The sequence below is a fragment of the Protomyctophum bolini genome (assembly GCF_963924005.1).
Source record: "Protomyctophum bolini genome assembly, chromosome: 23".
NCBI classification, from domain to species: Eukaryota; Metazoa; Chordata; class Actinopteri; order Myctophiformes; family Myctophidae; genus Protomyctophum; species Protomyctophum bolini.
Window position 1 is genome coordinate 9,181,692 of NC_137884.1, and position 16,422 is coordinate 9,198,113.

A 16,422-nucleotide genomic window follows, 5' to 3' on the forward strand; every position below is an offset into this window, starting at 1 on the left:
AAGTTTTTCCATTTCCTTGTGCTGGGATGTGATCATCTCGCCATTCTTTATTAGCATGCGATCCCAGTCATTAACCTTAGTTGCCTGCTCGTGGAAATGTCTCTCTTGGTCCTCTAGCTCAATACTCCACTTGTTGATCAGATCTTCGAGCTGGGCATAGGTCATTTCAGTTGATGTACTGCTTATAGTGGCTGCAGGTTTGGCAGTCGCTCCAAAGCTAAGCCCCCCACTTGGGTTAGTGCTACCGGCCTGGTTGGTCTTCGATGGGAACCCGGCATAACCTGAAGAGACAGCAGGGGCAGCCAGGGATGTTGGGACACTTGTGGCTGTTAAAGCGGGCGACGCAGTACGGGCTGCTGTAGTAGCCTGGACATTGCTGGGGATCTTGAATGGCGAAGCAGGTGCTGTTGTTCCTGCAGGTTGCGCATGAGGCTGTGATGTCTGTGATGTACTCCCAAAGACAGACCCCCCTGCAGGTTGAAAAGAGAAGGTCCCTCCACTGGCAGGGCTCTTTGCAGAGGCACTAAAGTTAAAGTTAGGTGGAGCTTGAAGCGGCATTTGAGCCTGTGACATCTGTGATGGATTTCCAAAGCCTCCGGCCGCAGGTGAGGCGGCAGTGGTTGTTGGAGTCACAAAAGGGAAGGCTCCGCCACCTGCGGTGCTCTTTGCAGGGCCCCCAAAGTTAAACGCGCCAAAACCAGAGGAGCCAGTAGGGCCGGCCAGGGAAGCCGGGACACCAGGTGCTACCGTGGATGCCGCCGGTGGAGCTTGAGGGTGTAGCTGACCTGAGAAAAACAACCCACCCGGAGGGGCGGCAGCAGTGGATGCTGGATTGGTGAAAGAGAAGAGTCCTCCACCTGCAGTGCTTGTTGGAGGGGCAGCAAAGCTAAAAGCCCCAGTGCCGGGTGTTGTGGCAGCAGACCTAGGGGTTCCTCCGAATGTGAACCCCGTATTTGAGGTTGGACCAGGGTTGAAATCACCGCTCATGCTTGTTCTCTAAGCAAAAAACACAATTGATTGAAGAGTAGAGTTTATATACAGTATACACATTTTGACATCATCACTCTCTGGTGTCCGATTGGCTCTCAGCCGGATCCAGAACTACCAATCTGACAATATGATTGAGTTCATAATGTAATAAACTAGCCTATGTATTAAAAGACCATAATGTAACAAAAAGCTCAAAATGTAACAGAATAACGGGTTTTTGTATAACACATCGTCGACCTGACTGATACAGTATGCCCATATATGGAGATCTCTGTATATTTTATGCCTCTTTATTGCCCATATATGGCTGAGTCATGGTGACATGAGTGTGTGTGCGTGTGTGTGTGTGTGTGTGTGTGTGTGTGTGTGCACTTAGGCCGGGCAGAATAACCAGTAGTGGTTGGTTATAACCGGTCGCCAGCCAGGTGTATGGACTTTAATGTTTGTTTAGAGCCCAATTAAAAAGAACCAGTCGCCAGCCAGGTGTATGGACTTCAATGTTTGTTTAGGGCACTAAATGACAACGTAAGACGTCATCTGGCTGATATAAATACTGCCATGGCTGCGCACCTCACTTCACACAAGTGTGGTTTTATAAGGTGATCTTTAAAATTGCGATGATGGTGAGGTATGAAAAACCAACAACCTGTAGCTACAGGTCACTTTCTTTTATTAACGTGACATCAGTGTTGTCCTCGTACGAATTGTCAGTGGTGTACTTTTTTCTTGAAACTATTTACAGTAAAATGAACAGTGAAAGTGTTTTAATCCATTCAAGTCTGGAGATGTCTGCCTTAGCTTTGGATAGACTGTAAAGATAGCATGTATACAGTCAAATGTATTGTTCATTTATCCATGTAACTCTGAAGGTCCACACAACCAGGAGCGTTTTTTAAATTAAATTAATTCAAATAAATGCATGGACCTCACCAAATTAATATAGTTTGATGTGAAATATTCGCAATGCATTTTGCGATTGTTTATTCGTCACGCTGCCTATGTGTGCCTTGAGATTGTACAAATGGAACCAAATTAAACTGCAAGGGTCCATTTGGTGACATGTGTACACCCTCAGAGTTGAATTAACATGATTGCAGGTTCTATGATTTATGATTAGAAAACACATTCAACTGATACCCTCCTCCTTCACACATAGACGTAACAGTAATTGGATATTTAAAGTCATTAAACAAATAGAAATAGAAAACACAATTATTGAATATTTACATTCAAAGCAAATGATATAAATAACACAGAAGTATTGCAGTGTAACTCATTAACAACTTTGAATGTGGTTCAAGTAGGCTGAATGTATGGCATACCGTTCCTCCAGAAGACAGCACTTTAGAGTGACCAAAGCAACTTGAACTTCTCAGAAGCACGGTAACAGGCCTTAAAGTGAGTGCACTTCAGTGGATTTGTACATTTTCACATGTATTGTTTCACATTGCTGTCTTCAGATTCAGGCCCATATGTATCAAATGGACTAATAGTGATTAAAGTCAGAACATCTCAATCTGATATCCAGTGTTCTCAGAAACACTGAAGACTGAACTGCATAGGGCCTCTCAATATAACAGCTTAAAAACAGTCAACAACAACACCGCTGCAGGGCAGGTGACTTGCTGAGAACTGAAAATAATTTACCTCAATTAAAAGCCAAAAGCCCTAAGCCAGACATTCAAAGATCAGAGCCTCTTGTTTCTTCATATTTAAAACCTGCTATAATCTTATCGAAGTGTCATCTCTTGACAACCTGTAAGGTCACCCATCAGTACTACATTGGCTCATGTGATCAGCTTAAAGTACGGTACTACCGTACACGATGCATGACAAAATATTCTAATTTTACATTCTCATTACGGCCTGTCATTTAGACCCTCAGTGGCTGTCTGTATCACAAAACTCTTCTTCTTATGTATTTTATTAATTAAATTATAGATTGTCTGTATTTCTGCTTACAGGTATACCTCTATGAGCATTCTTAAATTATACCAAAGCACACTAACCTACTAATGGCACAGGTCAGGCTCAGATCTGAGATGAATGCACTTAACAATTTATAATCCAGCACTTGAAACAAGGAGAGGGAACTGGGAGAGATAGACCCCACTCACACAAGCACGCACGCACAGTCGCACACAGCAAATAGGTTATGAATCTGCATTTGTATTTACAGGACGGCTGTAGTTTAGCAGTCCATGTTGCACATCCATGATCGTCGAAAAGAAGCTCGGGGGTTCCCAGGGTTACCTCCCAGGTTTAGCCACACTTGTACTGACTACTTAGACACTTTGACACTTTTTTGCGACAGCTTTTCTTAAATTTAGAATAGGTACATCTATAATACACTTAACTGAAAATAATCCATTATTTCAGTCAGCCAAATGGAGGTATTGCAACTGGAGAGTGAGTTTGCCTCCAGGGGATGTTGTACAATGTGGAATTGACCACATTTGCATTCATCCTGTGTCTGCATTTGAGTTTGTGAGAGCAGATCCATGATGAACATAACTGTGTTTAAATTTAGACAGAGCTGTACTGTACCACATTTCTAGAGGTACCAGAGTCTCTGGGAGGCTAACGTTGGCCTTAAAGTGGCTCAAGTTGAATAACCCCCTTTTAAAGTCCAACCTGATGAAAGGCAGGTAGCCGGCCCGGTGCACTTTCAGCTGCAGCAGAGCTGGTCCGACACCAGCAGGGTGTCATAGCCATAGATCTCCAGCAGGTGGAGCAAGAACAGCCGGTCTCCATGCGGGTCCAGGCCCATGGCCCTCACGCTCTCCTGTGTCAGTGTGGGATCGGGGCTCCCCGCCACCTCACTCAGAGTCTGGAAAATCCTGTTGTTCTGCTCCAGGAAAAAGCTAGGGAAATAAAATGACAGGTGATTCTAATTGACAGCAACATGAGAGTGTAATGCAATACAATACAATGAAAGCCAGTCAGAGTTGTGGATGCGTGGATGATGGACACTAATGTCTAAGCTCTTGATCAAGATGATAGATTTATTGTTATCCTATATAGGACTGAGTACACCGAATCTGTTATAATTCCAGATTTCAGTGGATAAACATTTGGCATATGCTAGAATTATTGCTAAATTATGTAATTAAGTTAACCATTACGCAAAGCACAAGGTACATCATAAGAACAATAATAAATTAAATTAAGCTGTCCTGTACCTCTGCCTAAGAGTTGTTCACCAGATGTTGAAAAGGTCTTGAGTACTCTAATTATATACAAACAGAATTTACTCTAATATACTTACAGAATAAAGAGATCCTCTTCACTTGACACACAGTCTCCATTCTCCTCCTGTGAGTAGAGCAACATTTGCCTGCACACACACACACACACACACACACACACACACACACACACACACACACACACACACACACACACACACACACACACACACACACACACACACACACACAATCAAATTGTATCTAGTATTAAAATACTAAAACAAGCACATCTGCAGTGGTTAGAGGTGGTCTGCCTACTGGAGTGGTTCTCAACCTTTTCAGGCCGTGATCCCACAAAATGATCACATTTGAACTGGAGACCCTCCAAATGAATTGGGCACCCCCCAAAATAATCATATTTGTTTCCAACAACACATTTCTTAGATACCCAAATAATTTAAGACTGATGGGGGGTTATTTCTGGCCTAACCTATGGTCGCACACCGGTAATGAGAGAGCCGTTCGTTGCGCGGATATTTTGGTTAATTTAATCTGGCAGTCAAAGTTAAGATCATCCGAGACCTGGAGGTGTGGCCAATGCTGTTTAGCTATTTTTAGTGGCCAAACAGCATTGGCCACACCTCCAGGTTAAGTCACAAGACCTGGTACTTAAAGGACACTTCACCACTTTTCAACCTATCTTCATATAATAGGTTCTCACTAATAATCATGAGGAGAAAATGGCACCATTTTTTTCTACTCAGTCTGTGTCTCATAGGAGAGCTGTGGGCAGTTCATCGTCAGGCAGATTTTTTTTAAACAATATTTTGTTTTACAAAATATAGAACGATCGTAAGAACGATGGCTTCCATTTTCGCATTGCAACTTTTCAGGACTAGAAAGCCTGCCATTTTCTATAAGCTTGGATTCCCCATCGATGATGTCACTGGTGGACGGGTTTTTGCCATTTCATCATGATTATTAGTGAGGACCTATTATAGGAAGATGGGTTGAAAAGTGGTGAAGTGATCTTTTAAGACGACACGCAAAATAGTGCCCTGAGACTTATTTTATTGTGAATCTCGCCTCCACTTCCCCCAGGTTGCCACAATGTTAGAAACAGCTACAGTGATGGCCATGACAGTATTGCCCAATGTGCCCACCTCTGTTCAGTGAGTTTGCGGTACTTGTCCCTGTCTGCAGCGCTGAGACGGAGTAGAGGCTTCAGACCTTCTCTGTAGGTCTTCACATTCTGGTTGTCCACGTATACATCATAGAGATCCTTTTTCTCCTCGAAGATCTTCTCAGTGGTGCCTGCACACACGCACGTGTACAATCAGTTCAATCAATCAATTAACCAATCAATAATTTGTATTCATATTCACAAGACCCGTTTACATTATGCCTGGAGGTGGAAAGTAGGATTTGTGAAACATGTTATCGACCTCTGTGTTACAAAATCGAATGTCAGGGTGTGTAGTTGGTGTGTAGTCTTTAACTTTACATTTTGCTCTTGATTGTGTGCGCAGCCATGCTGATGTGACACAAATTAATTCTGGGTAACAAAAACTGTTTGATAAAACATACACTAATATAAAGGGGGCTGTGTGTGTGTGTGTGTGTCCGCTAGAGTGACCATACATCCTCTTTTACCCGGACATGTCCTCTTTTTGGGGGCTGTCCGGCCTGTCTGGGGTTTTTTTCTTCTACATTCCTTCAAATGTCTGTGTTTTTGCACACGCCGCATAACAGTCACAGACCATTGTGTTTACCATTTGGAAATACACTGAGAAGCGGATTCCCACCCCACACCCCAGAACGTGTATAATTCATAATACTCTATTGCACAATCGCTCAAAGCTGGACCTTTTAACAACTTTTTTGTTTTTACTGGACGATGATGGAGGTCAGATTGAACTTTGCTCAAATATGGAGGTAACCGATGTCTTTGTACATCATAGACTGGCCGCATGAAGTCCGAGATCCACATATGCTGTCTTATTTTCGTCCAGTAGGAAGTAGGGAATCCCATGTACTTCATGCACCTGTTGACATGCATACCCATCAACGTCATAATCTCTGCAGTGAAAAAGGGCCTCTGGTCACCATGCCTGCTGAATCCACTCACATGCTACGTAGGCCAGCTCATTCTCCAGGGCGCTGATGTCAGCCACGTTGACATAAAAGAAGGGGCGGAACTCTGGAACAGCCACGCCCACTCCTGGGATGGAGACGTTTGCCAGGCAGCAGCAGCAGTAGACTGGGGGAGAGAGGAGACTACACTGATTTCTCATGGAGAAATACTGTTGGATGGAAAGTGTGTGCATGTGTGTTTCCATCTGTACGAGGACTCACATGTTGATATGGTAAATGTTAAATGGTGCATTTATATAGCGCCTTTATCCAAGGTGCTTTACATAGTGCATTACATTCACCCATTCACACACACATTCATACACCGATTGCGGCACATCGGGAGCAGGAGGAGCCGGGATTCGAACCGCCGACCCACGGATCATTGGACGACCTGCTCTACCTCCTGAGCAACAGTCGCCCCACATATGTATATTAGGCTGCAAAATCCCATTTGAAAACGTGTAGTAGACCCCATAAGAGCAGATATTATGTTGTTAGATTTAGTACAGATTCAACAACTGTCCACTGTAAGTGGGGAGAAAACAACGGGGAGAGTGAAACCTAGTCGTTCTCTCATTGGGCCTTAAGTTCTAGCCGTGAAATAATACTGAAATTAAACTGTTGCTTATTTTGCTGGGGGCCCCATTGAGAACCACTGTATTAAGCTTAATTTAGTTCTTGTATCCTAAAATCCTTGTATCCTAAACTCTGCTCTACCATTTCCCTCAAATAGATGTCATAGCTCAAAGTTCTCAAGGTGGGGTCCGGAGACCCCCAGGTGTCTCGAGGGGGTTCCCCAGCTAAATGTATTAATATAACATCAAAGTCAGTCTACCCACTTTAACCCTATATACTGAAGTAATGTACTTCATTGATCACACCTCCAGGTCTTTAGTTTACTCAAGTTAGGGAATAAGACCTGGTACTTAAGACACGCAAAATACAGCCCCCAGTGTCATATAGGCTAGCTCACACACACTGTCAGAAGAAACAAAGCCACGGGACTCCTCACCTCGGTAGCAGACGACCCCTACAGGAGGAGGGGAGAAGATGAGAATGCGTCTCCTGAGCAGAGCCAGTTTCCACAGCACCATGATCTGTTCCCCAAAGAACCTGATGAACTGGGACATGCAGCCTGCTGGGTGGGTGATCTGGACACAGGAAGACCAAACCGCACAGTGCTTAGCTAACAAAATGTCACTGTTGGGGCAAGAAAACCTTTATCGTCATATTTCATGTTTTATGTTTGTTTGTTTTTCCCCGTAAATTAATACCCCACGTAAATAGGTAAGTCCCCAACCTTCATTTCAGGGTGCATGCTGTGATTGAGTGCAGCTCCCCAGGCGTTGGCCGGACATGCAGTAACAGCCTCTTCACCACTGGGTGGCAGCAAAGCTCTCTTGTCTTCATAGAAGGCTTCCAAAGGAGAGTAGTGTCCAGGAGACTGCAGCTGGAGCCTGGTGGAAATGAAATACAATGACACAGAATGAACAAACACGTGACACATAAGAAATTAACCTGAATGCTGTTGGAACAAAACACATTTTCTTCTAAGCTATTGGAGAAACCTATTGGGATTAGAAAAACAGGGCTCGCCTCTCGGATGGTGCATCGTGAGGACTAGGGGTTTGAATCTTCAGCGGTGCTTCCGGCTTTAGCCAGGCATTCCATTAAACAAAAATTGTGTTCGTGGGAGGGATGTCGGGCAGGGGGATTTTTGTTGCTTCACTAGTGACTCTTTACAGGTTGGGCAAGGCAGAGGTGCTGAACTATGAGGAATTAAATTAGCACTGTTTCCATTTCCTCCCGGTGAGTCTCCTCACAGGTTTCGATAGGATCCTCAGGACCAACCGGTCTGAAGACCATCCAGACAAGACTACATACTGTAAGTCTATGGGGAAGTTGACACTTGACTCTCTAAATTCAAAAAGTTGAGTTAAGTATGTATTAAGTTCTCAATTGGATCTTCCATGCCAGCGGGACTCAAGAAATAAATCAGGGGTTCATAAGCCAAAGGTTATGGGTTCATGACTCCTAAAGATTTTTTTCCTCTCCATCTAAAGACTTAAAGGTGGGTTAACGTACAAGGCCATGTGTGACACAGCCTGGCATGATCAGGTTCATCCTTTGCCTACTACTGGGACTGTGCTTGCAGAGTTTTACAGTAAGCACAGTCCCACAACGAGTGTTGTTCTGCGTTGCTGCATTGATATATAAAATCTAAAATTGTGCTTCAAAATTATTCGATTAAATGAAAAAGTGATCGGTAGAATAATCACTAATGGAATAATCGAGAGTTGCAGCTCCACTACATAGCCAGCAATGTGTGCAGGTTTTTGTGTGCATGTGATGATCCTGAATTCAATTCAAGAACATACAATACTTAAAGGAGCATTCAGTGATTTGGGTGAATTAGAAACCACCCCGGTAAGAAGATGTGCACAAGCACACGCTCTACAGTGGGGGGAAGTGTAACAGGCCAACAGCACGTGCACCCTCTCATCCTGATTGGATGAAGGCTTTCTCACCCGCCACAGCAAAACCAAAACTATTTTTTTTCCCACTGGGGACAGGGAGGAACTCCAGGGAGGGAGGAACTCCTTATATGGTCAGCACACTATAGTAGGGAGGATTATCAACAAAAAAAGTGATATTTGAATTAAGTGAAATCACTGAATATACCTTTAAGAAGGAGAGAGAAATATCGTGAGAGAGAAAGAGCCGGACATGACTGGCAGCACAACAGGAGCTCCTTTGTACAAAGTAGACGGGGCTCAGTAAATAACTAGGAGAGATGGAGAGATTGGATGGTGTCGGACGAGTGAGGAGCATGACAAATGCATACCACAAGGCCAGACATGGCCACGGTGTCTGTGGGAACTCTGAAGGGGGAACAGAGTGCAGAATGGAAAGTGAACAAAAGGGGAGAAAATAAGTGAAAGAGGCATTTTCAAAGTGTGACGGATTGGGATGTGAATCCTTTCCGTGTGACGTAGTCGTGGATAATACTGTCAACTTCACCAGCTAGACTAGTTGTTGTACACCGGCCTGATTATTCGCTTTCATCCTGGGCTCCCTACTTTGGGCATGACATATATAGGCAAGTTCTTTCAAAGAATTTCACAATTTTCTTAATTTGCAAAGATGGCTCTACAACAGGGGTTTTCAACTGATTTTGACCCAGGGACCACCATCCTGACTAAGAGCAACCTGGGGACCACCACTATTGTGCGTGGCGGGTCCATCTTAGAACCACCCCACACAATAGTGGTGGGGGGTTCATGCACCACAGGGAGCTGGAGAAAATAGCTATAATATCAATATAATATCTGATAAAATACAGTGATTTGAATATGATGATTAAGGATTACTGTGATTATGGTAAGCTCACATTTCATATCTCACACACACACACACACACACACACACACACACACACACACACACACACACACACACACACACACACACACACACACACACACACACACACACACACACACACACACACACACACACACACACACACCATACAGTAAGACCTCCTGTAAGTTATTAAAAGTAAAAAATAAATAAATAAAAGTTTGGCCAGGGACCACCTGCAATACCAGTGCCGCGGACCACCGGTTGAAAACCCCTGCTCTACAAGCTCACAACATTTTCCAATTTTTTCCAATTACTGGTCAAATAAATGAATAAATAAATAGAGATAATAGTGAATCTAGTGAATCTACAAGCCCCACAATTGGCTATTTTCACTATTTATCATCTTGTGGTTCTTCTTACCCGACCTGGTGCTCCAGAAAGCTCATGTACCGGTACAGCAGGGTGTATGAGGGAGACAAGATGCCCACTGACTTCATCCTTGCGCCCCTCTCCACTGCACTCTCCACAGCCATGTTGGCAAAACAGGCCAGCCCAAAGTAACCGCCCTTACGGAAGTAGCTGTGGAGAGAGGGGACGAAAAAAGAGAGTTTTTCGTAGAGAGAAAGAGAAGAGAGAGAAGGCCTGAGTCACAACAGTAAGGGGAGTGCCAGATGGCTGTGTTTTTTTTTTGCCAAACAACATTCCTCTGTTGCGGTGCCCCTGCCAAGAACATGATATGGAGATGTATCCTTACCCTGTAAGACCCGGATATATTTCTACTTGCTGAAAAGAGATTTCAACCTTACTACTACTTTGTACTACTAGGACTTATGTATGCACATTTATAATAATTATTAAAATAATAATAATAAATTAATAATTTACATTCGGTGGATATCTTTCACAATAATACATACCGGTAATACATGTTCTAGACATTCTAATGATCACACAAATATATGTATTAAATGCATTTTAGTTACTTTTATCAGGGTTAAAGATTAAAGGTCATAAGTCAATTTTGATTGATGTCCAGAGATTTTGAAGTTGTGTAAATTTGTGCCTCTGTGGGGGGTATTTATATGCAAATGACCAATGGCATTGCAAGACTAAACAATGAACATCAATGATGATGTTTACTGTGAAAAAAGAACAAACAAAAAAATAATTAAGTAATTAATTAAAATTAAAATGTTACCGAGAAGCATCGTTGGGTCTTACAGGGTTAATGCGTATTCGTGAATTTGAAAGATTTTACATCTCTTTAAAAATGATGCGCCTGCAGAGGTTGTCGGGAAGATTATATATACACATCATCACAAGTAGTATATTGTTGAGCAAAGCTTATCATGAACTTTCATTTGCCACCGAGCATATTACCTACAATGATCAGAAATCCAAAGCAAAACGTTTTGTAGAGAGGACCAGGAAGATGCTAACTTCCTTCCATTAAACAATCCCTGGACCACCACTCTATGAGGCCTTAGTCACAGTGTCACACCAGTGACGGATGTGCCAGATTGATTGTGCTTTTAGCCAGGAAACACATGTCATGGTGCCCTGCCAAGAATGAGACATGGGGCAACCCACTAATACTCTGAACTTGAAGTAGCTTCATCCACTGTGTCTGTCTGCAGCCTTTCATGTGCACTAAGACGCTAAGACAGCATTCCGCCAGTAAAGGAAATGAACAAGCTTTTCTACTTTGATGGCTTCGGAATGGGTGAGGAGGGCAGGAGGCTGCAGCTGCTCTGCAACATCTAGAAACCATAGGCCGCAAAAACATATGGACTCATTCACATGGAATCAGGCAGACGGAAAACGGCAAACCGGAAGTCATTTTAGTGGACGGGAGCAGGACTGCAAACGGGACACGATGGCACGGCAGCCTGGCAGTCAGAACCAGCGATGGTAACGGCAGGCGGCATTGCCGTTCAAAGTTTAAATATTTTATCTTTTTACCGTGATACTGGGCGGAATCTAGAACCGGATTTTACGTAGCTCCATAGTCCATTTCCAGGGATAAATCTCAGCAGAAAAGAAGAAAAAAACAGCACCAGCACACACAACTGACACAAGCAGTACAATGAAGGTTGACATCGACAATGAGAAGTTAATTATTTTAGCTGAACAGTACCCCCTTTTGTATGACTTTTTTTGTTGTTTTGTTGTATTTTTTTATGTGGAGATAAGCAAGGGATACACTAAGTGCTGTCCTCCTTTTACTATCCATCATGTCAGAGAAACAAATGTCATCTGGGGTTACCATGGCAACACAGCGAAAGCGCCTATTCCTTTTTTATGCGTTTTCATTTTGCCAACCTGCCGTCATTCTTTCTTTCACCGTGCTGTCCAACAGGTGGTGCCGTTTGCAGTCTACCGCTTGCCTGAGCCCATGAATGCATCAGTCAGGCGTACCATTGGTTTCTACAGACGGTCAATGAAGCCTATTTTGCAGCGATTTCAAATCTGTAGCGAAGGCGAGTCTTCACTCAGTAGAACCAGTAGAAACCCTATGAACATACGCTACTTTATCATTAATTTTATAATTTGTGGGACCAAAATGTACTAAACGCATATCATGATGATTTAAAAAAAATACTTTAAACTAGGGATTCAAAACAACAAAAAATAAATGAAAAGGTTTACTAAGGTAATAAAATCAAACTGTATAAAGTCGTCCCAAAACCTCATCGAGATTATAATGTCTTGCGACATCTGCTTTGCCCCTCGGTAGAAACACGTGCACACGTGCACACGCACACGCACACACACACACACACACACACACACACACACACACACACACACACACACACACACACACACACACACACAGGACCACAATGGAAACAAGCCCTAGGGCTTTTTGTGTTATACTTCAATCAAACGTATGCACACCGCACACTTACATGAAGTCAGTGGTGACTCGATGGGAGCCACTGGCGATGGCTTTGAACTCCACGCCCTCCAAATCCATGTCCTTTGGCAGACACCACTCCAGCATGTTACCTAACACACACACACACACGCACAAATATTAACGCTGTTGATCACACACACACACACACACACACACACACACACACACACACACACACACACACACACACACACACACACACACACACACACACACACACACACACACACACACACACACACACACACACACACACACACACACACACACACACACACACACACACACACTCGCATATACTGTACAGTAGGCCCTAATGCTCACGCATGCGTACACACAGGAAGAGGGGGATTCAATCAGCATCACTATAATGTTTGCCGATGTTAAACAATGTATTCCTTGGAACACATTGTGAGTTCTGGCTCTCAAGAAGCAGCTGAGCAAACATGTTCTGATAGGAGCAGAGGAACAGGGTGACTCAGCCAGTGTTGGTTTTCAACACGACGAGAGGTTTTCAGTCGGTGCTAGGCACTAGGCACTTAGGCAGACTCATCCATCAGTCAGTTTAACTGCAATCTGCTGGATTCCTTGTCCAGGCCAAGGCTGCAGGCAGTGGTGGAAGCAGTACTGGTAGTAACACCACAATATACATTTCTGTTACAAGTAAAAGGCCTTCAATATTTTAATAGATTCAAAGTACAAAGCTATTGACATAGAAATATACTTGTAATTACTAACATTTGTCCAAATAACCAAGCTGAAGCTCACAAGTGTGAGACCTATATTAGTATAAATGTCTTACGTTTTCATTTGATCAAACTTTTCAGTACTTATTTTGGACTGTGTCACAGAAGTTTTCTGGATTTGTTTGAAACGCGTCATACAGTTCCTGCCGACAGCTCAGCCTCATAGCACTACTTTAATTTGGTTTGATGGGAAGAAGTAGTCGCTACAACAACTGGACTGTAGGTGGAAGTGGAAGTTATGGTGTATAACAGAACACAAGGCACCTGTTGATATTGGACTTGAACCTGGTGAATCTGGTGGCAACATTCACCAAAAACATCTGATCTACAAGCTCACGTGTCACAATGCACCTTGACTCGTGTTGGCAAAGACCTTTTTTTGTTGAGCAGACCAAGTACAGAGTCGATCCCGAACAACTATGTATTAAATATTAGTAGTATAGAGGGGTAAAGTGGTTGATATGTTTAGAGCTACAACAATGAGATTTTAGATCATGCCTTGGTGGGGACACACACACACACACACACACACACACACACACACACACACACACACACACACACACACACACACACACACACACACACACACACACACACACACACACACACACACACACACACACACACACACACACACACACACACACACACACACACACACACACACACACACACACACACACACACACACACACACACACACACAATAATTGTGGTTCTTCAGTGGTTCTTTGGGGGTGTTATACTGAATAGCACCACTGTGCTACACAGAACCAGTTCAGTCCCTGTATGTTTCTAGAGGTTCTTTACAGTGGTCATTCAGCTTAGGTTAGGCCCCTCTAATAGTTGTACAGTATATTATATAAATAAAGGTGCTTTTCAGAGTAATCAGAAGAGTGGGCACCAACACATTGTGGGCAATAGGTCAATATGGGCACCTCTGAAGAGCGGGCAGTGTCTGGGAAATCCAGGTACCAACACAGAGTGCAGGGCCCCATGCAGGAATACTTTATACATGAAGTCTTATGGGCTTATACTGTAGGCCTATACTGTATAAAGTCTAAAGTGTATAGCATCTTCAAGATAGGCACCAAAAGAGGTTTCCTAAGTTGCACTGTAAAGTCTTGAGCATTCATTTAACTCTGAGACTATAGTGTACAAATGGAACTATGGGACCGACCTGTACATCTGGTTCCATTTGTACACTCTCAGAGTTAAATAAACAGCCAGGATATAGCCTACTGTGACATGTGTGCTCACTGACGAGATCAGATTAGATTGGTTCAAGATGCATAATTACATCATATCGTTTTCACACGGTCAATACATGTCAATAAAACCTCCAATGGTGGATTTGTGGTCGATATGACGTGGCAGGTGGGTAATCTGATAGGCTGCATGTTCCATAGGGGTCTTCCATCAGGCTTCATTAAAAATGAATAGACCCAGTCTGCAAGAAACCAAACCACCACCTGCTTGGTTTTAACCACAGCAGCACTCTCATCATCCTAGCATCTTAACTGACATCTCTATTCAGTTTGAACTGGCCATGGAGATGAGGAACTTGAATCATTTCAGTAAATCAATGGTAGTAAGACCCATCATTCCAAAATTACAGTCCTCAGGGATAATATCATTATTGTAGGGCTCATTAGCATAATTATCAGTGATGATTTAAGTATTTGTAAATCGGAATGTAGGTAGCTGTACAAAATGTAACCACAATGAATGGTTACTTTATTATGCATTAAATGTATTAACACTGAGGATTTGAAATAGGCTGCCGCTAAATCGTGTAGTGTGTAATGTACCTGCTATTACTTTGGTAAACCTCCTAGCCTATGCATGAGTTTTTCTTTTTCAGTTTGGGCGTCGATATAGTACAGTACAGCTGGATAGACTGAGGCGAGGCTTTTGTCATTATGTATCTGTCCCTTTCCCCAATTCCCCATGTGGAATAATGCTGCATTCTTGTCCCGTCCGTGTTCTGTTCATGCAATTTCACTGGACTACATATTACAATGTCTATTGCATATTTACAGTCTCACCTGATCTGGTGTTGAATGTCACCACAAAGACTGACACGATCTGGTCCTTTTCCTCCCAATTCACAATCCCGCTGTCCAGCGACACGTCCCCGGGTCCCAAACCCGAGGGATGCTCGTCTGTGTCGGGACACGGTGCAGCATCAGCCCCGATCCCGGCGGCGGAGGTCGAAGCAGGCGGGGCGCCGTCGCCGCCGCCGTCTGTCTCGGAGACGGACGCGGGACCCCCCGGACTGGTGCTCCACCCAAACCCGGGCGCGGTGCATCCCAGCGCCCGGCTGTTCGAGGGACTGCTGCTCTGCCGTTCCGATACGGGTTGCTCCGCGGAGGACGGAGCCTCCACCTCCTCCCAGTCCAGCAGGGGAGCGCGGTCGGACCTCTCCACCATCACGGCTCCTCCTCCACCGCACCGCGGCGGCTCCCTTCAGCCCGTCAGCGGTCCTCCTCCCCGCCTCGTCTCGCTGTCCTCACCGCCGCCGATGTGGAATCGTGGATGTGATGAATAGTGGTGATGATATGCAGCCGCCAGGCAGCCGCTTCCATCCGTAAAACCAAAGCTCAACAACGTCAACAACAACCACGATCAATGTGTAATGAATAAAGTCACCCTTTGCTTTCAGTGTGCGGGTCTGCTGCGTTCATCCTGCGCTTGATTTTGTGTGGCTGAATTTAATCCAGATCATTTTAATGTCTAGTTGTACTGTGGCGATGTGCTCGTAAATTTGATGCTGTTGAGAGGGAGAGGGCAACTCCTTCGTGGAAGGCTGCATTCAGAGATTTCAGACTGTATCGCTCGACAATAATAGCAGATCTACCAGACCACAACATGAGCTTGTAGATTTAGCTATTTTCGGAGTATGGTTTATTACTTTACTGCTTAATCAAATAAATATAAGATAGGCCTGCCGCCTACATATACATTGAACTATGATCCATGCATTGAACTGGCCTGGGTGTCGAACGTTTCGGAACGTCGAAGCGTTTTGCTTGTGAACGCAGCCCGTAGGAAGAGAATCACATTC

General features: G+C 43.9%; 1 protein-coding gene across 1 annotated transcript; it reads right to left on the bottom strand.

Annotated features, from left to right (window-relative positions):
• Positions 1-1,375: 1,375 nt before the first annotated feature.
• Positions 1,376-16,304, bottom strand: LOC308311138 (DENN domain-containing protein 11-like). Its single transcript, XM_080757685.1, has 9 exons — positions 15,404-16,304; positions 12,596-12,695; positions 10,104-10,262; positions 7,618-7,774; positions 7,330-7,468; positions 6,310-6,441; positions 5,345-5,495; positions 4,259-4,327; positions 1,376-3,854 (listed from the first exon to the last, which is right to left on the bottom strand). The coding sequence occupies exons 1-9, from the start codon at positions 15,786-15,788 to the stop codon at positions 3,659-3,661; spliced, it is 1,488 nt and encodes a 495-aa protein (XP_080613811.1). The 5' UTR covers positions 15,789-16,304; the 3' UTR covers positions 1,376-3,658.
• Between the last annotated feature and the right edge of the window lie 118 nt (positions 16,305-16,422).